Raw genomic sequence first — 14,255 nt, 5'->3', positions numbered from 1 at the left:
CACTAATACTAATACTGAGGTCTTCGGATAATGATAATATTACAGATCGTGCACTGGATTTGATTTGGGTTTTTTCCTGAACCCCCCCCCCCCCCCCCTTCATTAAAATGGTCATTAGAATACCCCAGAATTAAAAACGATTTTTAAAAAACTTAAAATAATTTTTCTTTTAAACAATATTCTTGAATTCAGAGTTTTCCAATTTATTTTGCCGAGTGAAGGAAAATTCAGATCGAAAACTTAAAACGGAATTCAATTAAACTAATTAACTATATTCGAAATCTTTCTTCAGTTTCGCACTAAGAAGCCAGAATAGACTAACCATAGTTTAATAACAACACATTAAGAACAATAGATGTCGTCTTATCAAGAGTTAGGGCTACAAAAACTTTACGTTTACATCACTGGCAAGGTCCAGGCGACACTTCAAGGTCGGGTCGGTCTCTGTAAGATGTAAGATATGGTAAAATCAAAGGTTTGATGTTAGACCATTTCTGCAGGGTAAGTAAGAAAGCTCAACCAATTAAAAATAATAAACTACTCTTTCATATTAAATAAGAAATGATACTACCAGTACATAGTGTTAATCGATCGGAAATAGACAGTTAGTATACTGCCTATGGGCGACATTAATGGGTAATGAACGAGAACAGTTTGGACAAATTTACTCCATAAAGAGATTAAAGACAATTTCCCCCATAAAACTACACTATGAATAAAATGTTATAAGAAGATTGTTGCGTTTCAACTGATATATATATATATTTATATAATATATATAAATATAAATGAGACATGCATCGAAAGAATGTATCATATGTCGTCTTGACAATTGTTCAATGGGGTTTATACTATTTTACGTAAATCTCAGTATTTGCGAAAATAAATAAATAGCCATGAATATGCGGGAACAGTTTTAAAGATCTCCATATAATCATTTAATTAAAAAACTAAATACCTTCAACATTCTATCATCAGAAAGTGAAGAATACGACATTTGATGAATTCTTTCGATGTATTGCTTATTTAGGTTTAACTGTATATTTTTTTTTAAGTTTATTAAACCATCTAGTGAGCTAAAGAATTGATTTCTCTCTCTTTAGGAAATATACTACCTGTAACTTGAAGTCTGAGAGTTTATCTGTCTTGAATAGAAGCTCAATAAAGTTTCATGGAGTTGTAACTTAATCAATATTTACTTACAATGATAAGCAGAAAACTCAAAAATAGAAAGACGACTTTTGGATTCAAGTTATAACTTTAATAACTCCAATGAACATGAGACACGGCAGTTTTGCAGTGTAAACAGACCCATTTCATTATATTAGTGTTTTAATACATGTCTAGTAAAACTATTTGCATTGTAACAACATCAAATTCATTTCAGTATTGCTAAAATGTCGTCTTCCTATTCCATCGTTTTCTGGTAATCACTTTTCTGTTTCAATATTTCTACTTTTGTACTTTACAGTTTATATATTAGAACAAAAAGTAATATATCATCAGCTTCTAACAAATCAAATCAGCACTTCATCCCGCGAGATAAATTGATAAATCTCCCCTCTCCCCAACCTCCCCCACTTATAATCATTCTCCCCTTACGTCCATTCAGTTAGTTTTTTATCCATGAAACCCACTTTTAAGCTTAATTTCCATTTCAAGCCTAGCAAGTGTCCCATATAAATAGGCAATACAATAATAATAATCCAAAGGATATTATCTATCCGCGAGAAATTGTGCGATGTAATTAACTATAGTTCTCTGACAATTAAACAAGACTAAATATGGAATAATTTATTGGCAATTGCCGCGGTCTGCATGTATCTGAATGGCAAGATATAAGTTAAATCAATGGCATTAAATAGCATAAGGAATAATAAATACGATTTGATTAAACGTCGTCTTAGAACTCCTGGTCAGGGTTGGAGGAACGGATAAACTCTAGAAGCTGATCAGAGTCTTCACAAATAAAGGGTTTGGTATGGTAACAGGCAATGTCGTGCCATTTGATTCCATCGCTGTAGATATCGTTGAGCATACCCATGCACGCCTCCACGCTGCCGTTGATGTCAAACTCTGCGTTGTCGGGCTGGGAGACGTTCTTTCCCTCGAACTGTGTCTTGTGTCCGGTATAAGACCAGGGTTGGTAGCTCCAGCCTGGAGGAGTAGAGTTGGTGGGCGCCATCTTAACTCCGGATCCAGACCAGAACCAACCGTTAACCCAGATGGGTTGAAGATCCTCACGGTCACATCCCTTGAAGTTGCACAACCTCCCTGAGGTCCAGATGTAAGGGAGGTCGTTGGTCTTCAGGAATTCTCTGATCATCTCCTCCTCTGTCGGTGTCTCCAGAGAGACGAGGTCCATACAGTATTCACGACAGATATTCCGTCCGTCCAACCAGTCAACCTTAATATAACAATCACAATGAACTAGAAAGAAGGAAGGAAGGTATTAATTGTGACCTCGTACACTAATTTCTTGTTTTGAATTTGTCACAAATATGAGAAAATCAGATTTATCCGGTAATATAATATAAATTTAAAATAGTTTTTCTTCTTCTCGATAGCTTTTCAATGAGAGGAGTTATGATTGAAGACATATAAGATTTCAATCTGACGTGAGATTTACTTTAGTTTGGCGTGGAATATGTACAGATCAGGTAATAAGAATAAAGGGAAGGGAACTGGTACTGGGCCGACTGAGACTGCCCATGGTATCCAACAAGCCAAAGAACAGTTTTTAACCCCAAAAAATGTAATCCATCTTTTATCTCTAAGGCAAAATCGTTGAAATTTTTAAGAAACAAAAGGCAGAACATAAAAAATCGAAAATTTGATATTATTCATTAAAATCAACTTTTAGCTCAACAAATCATCATGAAAATGACAAAGAAAGAGATAGTTTTGATAAATGATCAAAGTTTTAATAAATTATGGCAACAATACCTTATGATCAGTGTAGTTTTCGTGTTTTCCAGAGAACCAGTATTTGTGTCCACCAAGCTCAAAGTCATTAGGTCCTAAATTCATCAATTAATTAATTACATATTTTTGATTCATTTATTCGTTCATTTCAATTGTACAATCTGTATTTCTGTTTCGTAATTCTATGTGAGTTTTATATTAAAAGATATAAAACCACTTCTTTGGAATTCTTATCATTAAAACATAATAAAAGAGTTGAAAATGAGAATTTTTATCTTCTTCAATGCTCATTAAGATTCAAATCTTTTTTGTCCCATTGTCTCATTCATAATACCCTTGCGCATGGTTCTTTTCAAATCAAGGTTGGGGGTGGGAGGATTATAACACGCAAATGTAATTTAGTAGAAAAAATCATGAATTTGAAGGAACTAAATCATTTTACATTATGTCGTGACATATAAACCAAGCTAACGGTTCCAACCATTATACCTTTTCAATCATTTCTGAGATTCCTGGAAAATGATACTGAGGCCTATTTATCCAGAGCACTATACGCAGTGCATCTTTCATAGGATGCATTGCGTACACATCTCTGACCAAAGTGCATTGAGGGGTTTAACAGTAAATGTGAGATATATCTAGTATTGGTTGACTGTTAGCTTCTATACAGTATACACACACATTATATATTTGGTTTTAAACCTGTTTATTGTTCAACAACTGTAACCAGTGAGGCGACATTTTAAACTGTATCTCTGTTCATGTTATTGGTCAACCGTTGGTTTAAGGGTTCGTAATTCTTTTATCAAGATAAATTTATTTTCAATAGATCAATTTGAAATTTAATAAAAGAAGCAACTGAAAAAAATTAAAAACTTAAATTTTAATCCGATTTTTAGCCAAATTTTTAAATACTGAAAAATTGATTCATTTAAGAGAAGTTTTTTCAATAATTAAATGGACCCACAGGGCGTTTTATATTCAATATGTAATATTATAATCAATTTATAATGTTATAATCAATATATGATATAATAATCAATATATAATGTTATAATCAATATACAATATATTATAACATATACAATAGATACATTTTATAATTTTATCTAAAAATGTAAAATAAAATTAGATTTTAATGTGCAATATTTTCCCAGTATAGTTTAAACGTGTCTGTACTGTGTACTGTGTGTATGTAAAGTGGTCTAGGAACCAGAGTGAAGGTTTAATTGTATAATATCAACTATTAAACGTGTCTGTACTGTGTACTGTGTGTATGTAAAGTGGTCTAGGAACCAGAGTGAAGGTTTAATTGTATAATATCAACTATAATGATCAACCATTCTTAAAATTTTTATCATTATTTCCTGACAATACTTCCACTTTAAACTTCGTTTCCTTGTAAATTAAACAAAATTATATTATTTTGTCAAAAATCGAGCAAAAACAGGTCCCTAGCTAGGATTTAAACCAGGTCCCTAGCTAGGATTTAAACCAGGCCCGTAGCTAGGATTTAAACCAGGCCCGTAGCTAGGATTTAAACCAGGCCCGTAGCTAGGATTTAAACCAGTAATTTTTTTTGAGAGAAGTTTCTAAGTTTGTTTAAATGTTTAAAAGAATTTCGACCGAAAACCCGCTATTTCATTGAAAACCCTGAAAATAGGATTCTTCAACACGCTACCCTGATTAAATCAAGGTTTTGGCGTGCTGCCGGCGCCCCTGAATCTTTTCTCTTTTTTTCGTTAAAGCTCGCTTTGACAAATATATTGCGGGTTGACAGGTTCCATTCAAGGATAAATATATGAACGGGAAAAGTAATTATAAATTGAAATCATTATAAATCAATGCTAGCTACAATTGATACAATGTTTGTAAATGAAAAGATTATCTGAATTTATTCATTTTGTCAATTCTCACCAAGAAACACAAGACAAATGAATTTAAAGAGAAGTATTGTGGCAAAAAACCCCACCCCCACCACCCCCACTGACCCCCTAAAATATCCCACCGTGGGGGAGGGGGTGTGTGAAAAGTTAAACAATTTAGATTAAATTACTTAAGAATAATATATTAGTTACTTAATAATTAAATTATTTAAAGTTTACTCAATTATGAAATGCTTACTAAAAACAATCACTTGAATTAGATAATAATTACTTATCTTTTTGATTATTTAGAAATAACCTAAAATTTAATGATTACTCAATCTAGGAATTATGTAATGATTACTCAATAAAGGCATTGTGTAATGATTACTTAATCAAGGAATTGTTTAATGATTACTCTATCAAGGAATGGTGTAATGATTACCTAATTTAGATATTATGTTATTCTTTACTAAATTAAGGAATTTTTAATGGTTATTCAAAGATGGAGCTTTTATTGCTAACATAATCAAGGAATTGTTTAATGATTACTCAATTCAAATATTATGATCATCAAACCGAGGATATGTGTAATGACTACTCAATTAACGATTTTTCAATGATTACTCAATTAAGGAATTGTTTAAGGATTACTCAATAATGAAGTTTTTACTGATTAATTAATCAAATTTTTTTTACTCAATTACGAAACTATATAATGATTTAATCAATAAAAAAGGTAAATCTAAGAATCTAGGGTAAAACTGTAAAAAAATCTAAATTCTAAGTTCTAAATCCATTAATCCCTGAGACAATCAAATAAACCAACGGATTAATAAAATAAAAAGATTAAACTAAATGTATCAATATAATCTAAAGCTTACTCTGTGCACATTTCTCTGGATCTGGGAGGGAGAGCAGTCTTCCTGAAGTATCCTCTGTCGTCTCTTCTGGTTTAGTAGTTGTCAACTCCATAGGAATAGACAATGCTGCACCAACAGCCAAACTGATACCCAAGAACTTCAGCATTTCTCCTAAACAACAAAAAGATCGTTTCTATGAAAAATTTGGCGAAAAATCGATTTTAATTTGTTCAAAAGCACCAGGAAAAAATATTTTTTAAAACTTTCATTCTACTCAAAAATGATAAGCATTAGAAGAAATATTTCTGGAGAGTGCCTCTAGGACGTGTAGTTGTGTCAAGTTTATAAATAGAAAAGGAAACATTTTTGATTTTTTGGAGATTTTTTATTATCATGGATTTTAAAATTTTAAAATAAGATTACTTATCTAAAGTAAACAAAAAGCATTTTGAAATATAGCAGATAAAAACAATGTCCCCCCTCCACTCCTCGATAGAAGTCAAAATTAATGAATAAATGGATGATCACAAAGCTTACATAAGCAAACAGTTATACAAGTGCATCACCTACCCTCTATATTCAAGCACGCAGTTGCGTGTGCGTGTGTAAATGAAGAACTGTTTCCCCGGTACATCACCAAGGGTTTATATACCAACACCATAAGCTGGTGTTGTCCAGGCCTGGCTGTTGTAAGGCTCGGCACGACTGTTGCGCTACACTGAAGGTCACGCACAGCGAGTCATCTGATGTGGAATTTTAGAAAATAGCGAGTGCAGAAAAATCCTCGAAAAGATGTGTCGCTTGCGCATTTATGCAATGCGTGCATCCCACACTGCGTAAAGCATGTTTATGTAAACAAGTTTTCTTTTTCGTTCATCAGGACTTTAAAGCAGATCATCATACAATGCAACAATTTACAATATTAATGAAGAAAGGTGATTAACTTAACTACAGAGCGTCCCATATCCTATTAGCTTATCTCCAAGTTTTAACGTCGAAATAACCCCAAAATACTCCAAAAACCTAGCATTTTCCGCAAGAAAATTTTGTATTTGCCTTATTCAATTTGTCAAAATAATTGATTTTTCTTAAACTTTCTGATTAGTCCAAAAATTGTAATTTAAACCGATTGACGATCTAATATGATGTGAGACACCCTGTAGAATTCCCATCTTTTATATATATTTGATTCATAAACATTTGTATAAAATTATATGATATATATAATGGAAATACTTGTAAATCTGAAAATTCCTCATTAAAATTTTATGAAATGAAAGTAATAAAGTAAAAGAAAGGAAGAGATGGAATGGGAAGAAAGGAATAAAGGAAAGAAAGGAAAAGAAGGAAGGGAAGATAAGAAAGGGATTTAAGGAGAAGCAAAAGAAGAAAAGGAAGGAAATAAAGAAAGGGAGTAAGTTGGAAAGGAAGGAAAGGATGTGAGAAAAAATTAAACATAAGATGTAATATTGAATGCTAATAAAGTGGATAGTTAAAAATATTTACGCTATTAGTACACGGTTTTTACGGAAGGGGGGGGGGACGGGGATCTAAAAGACCAGGTGACGGATTTTGCGTCATCTGCGACAGTTCCGCGTCATAAACCAATACAGAGTAGAGACGCAATTTTGTAGTTCGATTCTTAATTTAAAACAAAAGTAAAGTAAATGCGTCCAAAAAATGGTAACAAAAGAACAGTTTCACAATTAATTTAAATTAATTAATTAAAATAATGTTCAATTCACGTATGATGAATCTTTATTGAGAAAAAAATCTACTTTTTTTAATTGAGGTTTTTAGATTCTTTATTTTATTTTACTAATTGTACTAATTTTACATTCACAAAAGATCTATGCAAGTTTTGCCAAAACAAATTCCACATAAATACTAAATATAAAAATATTTCAAATATATCTCTCTGATAGAGGAAAATATAAAAGGGGCTATTGAGGTCAGCCCCCCCCCCGGGATTAATGAAATCTAGGGCTTTACTTCCCCTTTCAATTTTGATTTATTAATTAACGTATGGTGTCACAGAAAAGGTTGGTCAATAAGTTTTTAGGAAATATGAGTCCGATTCATTAGACATTTTCTAGCTATGATTTAGCTGTGACTTCCACGCCTGGGTAAACTGGGAAATCACAGCTAAATCACAGATAGAACATGTTTAACGAATCGGATAATTGATTCTTTACAATACTGGGTTAACAAATTTGAATATCATTCATTGGGTTGGTACTGTTAATTGTGTATTGGTCATACAAATAAAAAGATTCTTATTAAAGGGATTGTAAACATAATTTAAAGTGAACCTCCATTTTAAGAGGAACATTCCCGATTCACAACAGTACCCTAGAAACTTTTATCTGATCCATGATGTGGAAGATAATGTCGTTTTTTCTAAAGCTTCTGAAGCAAACAATGGGCAAGTCACTTTTGCAGAGAAATCACAAATGAAAATAACAATTTTACAAAACAAAAACATGGATATCTAATTCATTCTTGCTAAAAAGCTTTTAAAGGTACCGTTGTGAATCGTTAACGGAAGAAAGCTTTGTTTCACCAGTACTAAGTTACAACCCATTTTTCAAGAAGACTTCAGATGCCGAAAATTAAAAATATTTTTTTATGAATTATAGTTTTAAAAATTCGTATTTGTAATAAAGAAAACATATTTTTGAAAGTACAGTACTGGGCTGGGAATACATAAAATAGTATTTCACAAAACAGATTTTTCGACATTTTGCACAAAACGTGAAGTGTTTATATTTAAAAACTAAATAAAAGCACAGTCTTTAATTTTATATTTTGAACAAAATCTATTTTGTAAAGGACTGTTGTAGAAGTTTCAAGATAAAAAGTGTTTTCTAGTTTGAAAAGTGTTTAATTCTGACAATTTATATCATTGTATTATATCGTAGATAACGCACAATTGATTAAATGATTAATTTTCGATGATAAAATTATGGATAATTCATGCTTTCTTGATCAAACAAAGCGTTTACGGGTACCTCTGTGAATCGAAATTTCCACTCTATAAATGGCACAGCTTTATCCAAAGCAAGCATTCTTTAGGAAAAAAACGATTTTTTGTCGATTCTTCTCATAATTACCGAAAGCTTGCCAATGCGTCGCAACGCGTCAACGTGGTCATGAAATACCAAATATGACTACTTGAATATATTATATAAGGCAGAAAATCACATGAAATTATAGAAATAGTTCCTTTGCTCTAGGTTATTATGTAAAGGATTACAAAAAAGGATTATATCTCAAAACTATAAAGTTAACTAACCATAAATGATTAATTATGATGATTAGAATTTTAGATATACAATACTGTTATATTTGATATGATTTATAAGGAGATGATTAACAATGCTGATATTAAGCATTGTTTGGATCTAGGCTTCTACTGTAATTAACCGAACAGTGTTCACGCGATTAGTAACAAATTAAACACTTGGATGGATTATTAACTTTGTTCATTGCACACATCTACAGGGTTTTTAAAAACATGACAATTCAACTTGATGGCAAAAAAGCAAATCTTTGCCTGCACAAACTCTGATCTTCTCATTCTTATACCATAGACCATAGATATTCCTGTTCGTTCTAATAATATTTGAAATATAAAATTTGCACACCATATTTGGTTGCAAAGATATAAATATGGATTAGAAAATTTGAGTCTGTGGCAAAGATTCAATTCCTTTATGTATGAGAAATTTAGTGCTTTCCAGAAACAGAAGAAAAACATAAAAAGTTAAAACTACAGACTTCCATATTCAATTTATTTTCATGCTGATATTTCTTTGAATATCTTTCTGTCTATCAAAGCTTACAACTTTTAATTAAGTTTTATAAAAAATGTCTCTAATCATAATGCTCAGAAGATCCTAGGTTTTACTACATTTTCCCCCCCCCCCCTCATAAACAAAAAGAAAGTTCAACATATGAATAAACTTTGAAAGTAAAAGATTTTCTAAGTTAAACATAAAATTAAAGTGATTTTCTTTGAAAGAAAATTCAAAAGTTTCCGTTTTAGTGTAAGTTTTAATTAAAAGAATAAAAGAATATAAAAGTAACTATTTTTATAAAATAATATTACTGAGCAAAATATTGATATCTATAAAATTGCAATACACCATCAGGATACTTTTAGGGTCTGAGGTTTCCGTAAAGTGAAAAAGATTGTTATCCTTTGATTAACGTTAAGTTTTTTATCATTCATTTTGTGTTTAGAATTCATAATTTTCTTTCCTGGAATGCGAGAAGCTAAGTGTTCAGGAAGAATTTAAAAGTTACCAACCTGTAAAATATTAAATTTTATATTCAGGCTTCAAAAGTTTTCACCTCTGAATTAAAAAATAGAAGTGGTTTAGTATTTGGAATTTCATTAAAAGTTCCAACCCCTATATAAAAGATAGGTTTCGGGAGAAGGATGTATTTAAAAGTTTTGGTCCCTGGACACACTTGACTGGTCTACCACTGTTGCACTCAATAAACTTGAGGGATGGAACCGCCAACCATGTAAAAACACAACAGTAAAATATCTTTTTATTAATATTTGTATTTTAACTTAAATATGCATTTTTCATATTACATTTCAAGAGGGAATAAGTTTAAAAAGATGTAGACTATATTTTTTAAAGGGTGCGTTCACAATTTAAAAATACTATAAAGCAATAATCAGAGCAGTCTCTGTTTTTCATATTTATATTAATAAGAATTGTTTTTGATCTCTCGATCCTCATCAGTCGATAAACATGTTTAAAGGGACTGTAAAGGAAAAATTAACATGGGGGTAGGATGAAACCTTGTCACGTGGTACAGACAGAAATCCTATGACCAGTATATTGCACTGCCATTGGCTGAAGTTCTGGTGACGTAATACATACTATACATACTATGTATAATTATATTATCAATTATATCTATTAAAAATGCAAAATAATAATTTAAAAATTATAATAGAAGCAAACCTGAGGTTATCAGGCTCCAGTGGGATATATATTTTCAGATTGGTTTTGTATTTGCTGAATATTACTTTTATACAAAATTGCATATATATGAATTTTCGTATAAATTTCACACAGTTTTATATCAATTTCTCGAGACAGGAATATCATATAGATGTTTTATATGTATCGTTTAACTCTTGAGATTCTCAAGTTTCAGCCTATACCACCTTTCATTTTTCCTTTACAGTCCCTTTAAACTCATATATATATACAGATATATATGTCTTTATAAATATATACTTTCCTGAACATTACAGAGATTTTTAAAAAGTTTTCCGTGTTTGTTGTTAAATATTTCTCCTGGTTCTCATCAGTTAGACTTAGGATACCATTACTCTATGGTAATCACGTCAAAATAAAGTAAATTGTGTACTCGTAAGATTGAAATATTATTTGTTTTTCATCAAGATTCATTTAAGAGCTATTGTGTAGAACAAAAATGTTTTGAATTTCTAATATGTAACCGGAAAATTTTCTTAACGAGTTTACGAAGTATTCAAGATAAGAAAAACGGATCTCACTAAGTAATTCTCTATTTTGGTCAGTTCTTCTCAAATCTACAGTTTTAAAGATCACTAGATTGAGAAGGGACGGATACAGGAATTTATCAGAGGATAATTTTCAAAAATGCGATGCGCCCAAGGGATTTTTCCATGTTCCCCTTTGAATTGTTATGGTAACAAGCGGAAATTAACCGGAAATTAGGGTTATCAACGCAAATTTACGAAAACAAATCATATTTTACATTATTTTAAGATTTTTTTAAATAAGAATTTTTCAAGTTAAAAAGTTTTATCTAATCTATCTGAGAAAATGGCAATTTTTTAAAACAAAAATCTATTAAAAACTTAAAATACACCTATAGACAATTTTAAAAAAGTTAATTTTTTTTGGAGTGCACAGTTTAGAAATACCTAGGCTTAAAACGTTAAAAATAATTAAATAGTAGGTTTCCCAAAACCGGGTTTCTAAAAATCTGTCAAAAGTTTTTGTTTCATCCAGAGTGACTCGTACAAAGAGTGTAGTTACTAGTTAGACAGGAAATAAAAACAAATTAATTGAAATATTCCGTTTTAAGGTAAACCACGATAATTAATTACAAAACTCGAGATGTTAAATTTATTTAATGAAAACCTTAATAATCCTTTGTTTCAAAACATTGAATTCTTTTAAATAAAAGATGATAGTTATACAATAGTAGATATCTTAATATAATTGACGATTTCAAATAGCTTTAATTATAGATCATCAAAGATTTTGTGAGCAACATAATAAATGTATTATTTATACAAAAAAAGAAAAGTTTCTGATTTCTTTGAAAAATGTAATCTATATTTTGCAACGTGTTAAATCTTTATATCTATCTATTTATTTATCTATTTTTCTGTTTGTATGTATGTCTGTCTGGGTAGTTGTCTGCCTGTCTGGGTGTCTGGCTATATATCTGACTGTCTGTCTATCCATATAATATATATATATATATGTAAATGTATAGTAAATCTATCCATCTTTAGTTTTCAGTGAAATAAATATTAGTTTATCGTAAACTATAGTTTAGTTTAGCGTAAAGTATAGTTTAGTTTACCGTGAACTATAGTTAAGTTTGACGTTAACTAAAGTTTAGTTTGACGTCAACTACAGTTTAGTTTAGCGTGAACTATAGTTTAGTATAACGTGAACTATAGTTTAGTTAGCGTAAACTATAGTTTAGTTTGGCGTTTACTAAAGTTTAGTTTGACGTTAACTACAGTTTAGTTTAGCGTTAACTATAGTTTTGTTTGACATTAAACAAAGTTTAGTATAGCGTGAACTATATTTTAGTAAATTTTAGTTTAGTTTATCGTGAGCTATAGTTCAGTTTAAAGTAAATTATAGTTTAGTTTACCGTGAGCTATAGTTCAGTTTAAAGTAAATTATAGTTTAGTTTACCGTGTGTTTAGTTCAGTTTAAAGTAAATTATAGTTTAGTTTATCGTGAGCCATAGTTCAGTTTAAAGTAAATTATACTTTAGCTTACCGTGAACTATAGTTAAATTTAAAGTAAATTATAGTTTAGTTTATCGTGAGTTATAGTTCTGTTTAATGTAAATTATAGTTTAGTTTATTGTGAACTATAGTTCAGTTTTAAGTAAATTATAGTTTAGTTTACCATGAACTTTAGTTCAGTTTAAAGTAAATTATACTTTAGTTTACCGTGAGCTTTAGTTCAGTTTTAAGTAAATTATAGTTTAGTTTACAATGAACTTTAGTTCAGTTTAAAGTAAATTATAGTTTAGTTTGACGTTAACTATAGTTCAGTTTAAAGTAAATTATAGTTTAGTTTCGCTTGAAATATAGTTTAGTTTAAAATAAATTATAGTTTAGTTTACCATGTGTTGTAGTTCAGTTTAAAGTAAATTTTACTTACCGTGAACTATAGTTCAGTTTAAAGTAAATTATAGTTTAGTTTCTCGTGAAATATAGTTTAGTTTAAAATAAATTATAGTTTAGTTTACGGTGTGCTATAGTTTAGTTTAGTTTACCGTGAATTATAGTTCAGTTTAAAGTAAATTATAGTTTAGTTTCGCGTGAAATATAGTTTAGTTTAAAATAAATTATAGTTTAGTTTTGCGTGAAATATAGTTTATTTTAAAATAAATTATAGTTTAGTTTACCGTGAACTACAGTTCAGTTTAAAGTAAATTATAGTTTAGTTTCGCGTGAAATATAGTTTAGTTTAAAATAAATTATAGTTTAGTTTTGCGTGAAATATAGTTTAGTTTAAAATAAATTATAGTTTAGTTTACCGTGTGCTGTAGTTCAGTTTAAAGTAAATTATACTATAGTTTACCGTGAACTATAGTTCAGTTTAAAGTAAATTATAGTTTAGTTTCTCGTGAAATATTGTTTAGTTTAAAATAAATTATAGTTTAGTTTACGGTGTGCTATAGTTCAGTTTAAAGTAAATTATAGTTTAGTTTACCGTGAGCTATAATTGAGTTTAAAATAAATTATAGTTTAGTTTACCGTGAACTATAGTTCAGTTTAAAGTAAATTATAGTTTAGTTTCGCGTGAAATATAGTTTAGTTTAAAATAAATTATAGTTTAATTTACCGTGAACTATAGTTCAGTTTAAAGTAAATTATAGTTTAGTTTACCGTGAATTATAGTTCAGTTTAAAGTAAATTATAGTTTAGTTTCGCGTGAAATATAGTTTAGTTTAAAATAAATTATAGTTTAGTTTTGCGTGAAATATAGTTTATTTTAAAATAAATTATAGTTTAGTTTACCGTGAACTATAGTTCAGTTTAAAGTAAATTATAGTTTAGTTTCGCGTGAAATATAGTTTAGTTTAAAATAAATCATAGTTTAGTTTTGCGTGAAATATAGTTTAGTTTTAAATAAATTATAGTTTAGTTTACCGTGACACAGAATATTTCCCTGAGTAAGTCAACTCTCAATTAATCTCCTGGTAGAAGAGAATTAATTTACCATGAAAAATGTCGCTAAAAATTCTGGCATCTGTTCTCCAGTCATCAGAGAACTTGAGAATATCTTGGTTAAACAAATATTTAGGTTTTCATTTATTTTCTAAACTA

General features: G+C 29.9%; 1 protein-coding gene across 1 annotated transcript; it reads right to left on the bottom strand.

The window, feature by feature from the left end:
- Positions 1-1,779: 1,779 nt before the first annotated feature.
- LOC111714358 (uncharacterized) lies at positions 1,780-6,330 on the bottom strand. The gene is made up of 4 exons (XM_023489449.1): positions 6,224-6,330; positions 5,675-5,824; positions 2,947-3,020; positions 1,780-2,407 (listed from the first exon to the last, which is right to left on the bottom strand). Exons 1-4 carry the CDS (start codon positions 6,312-6,314, stop codon positions 1,904-1,906), a joined length of 819 nt encoding a protein of 272 aa, XP_023345217.1. The 5' UTR covers positions 6,315-6,330; the 3' UTR covers positions 1,780-1,903.
- Between the last annotated feature and the right edge of the window lie 7,925 nt (positions 6,331-14,255).

This window comes from Eurytemora carolleeae, unplaced genomic scaffold (assembly GCF_000591075.1).
Source record: "Eurytemora carolleeae unplaced genomic scaffold, Eaff_2.0 scaffold1565, whole genome shotgun sequence".
NCBI classification, from domain to species: domain Eukaryota; kingdom Metazoa; phylum Arthropoda; class Copepoda; order Calanoida; family Temoridae; genus Eurytemora; species Eurytemora carolleeae.
The sequence above is the reverse complement of the archived record's forward strand: the minus strand, read 5'-3'. Positions and strand labels throughout refer to the sequence as shown.

What these genes read in the sequence shown, in the direction of transcription:
- LOC111714358 (XM_023489449.1), bottom strand. Translation starts at nt 6,314, where the DNA reads ATGGTGTTGGTATATAAACCCTTGGTGATGTACCGGGGAAACAGTTCT. An exon ending in TGCGTGCTTGAATATAGAGG is followed by an intron (nt 5,825 to 6,223) that starts GTAGGTGATGCA and finishes TTTGTTGTTTAG; the next exon opens with GAGAAATGCTGAAGTTCTTG. An exon ending in TCCAGAGAAATGTGCACAGA is followed by an intron (nt 3,021 to 5,674) that starts GTAAGCTTTAGA and finishes TGATGAATTTAG; the next exon opens with GACCTAATGACTTTGAGCTT.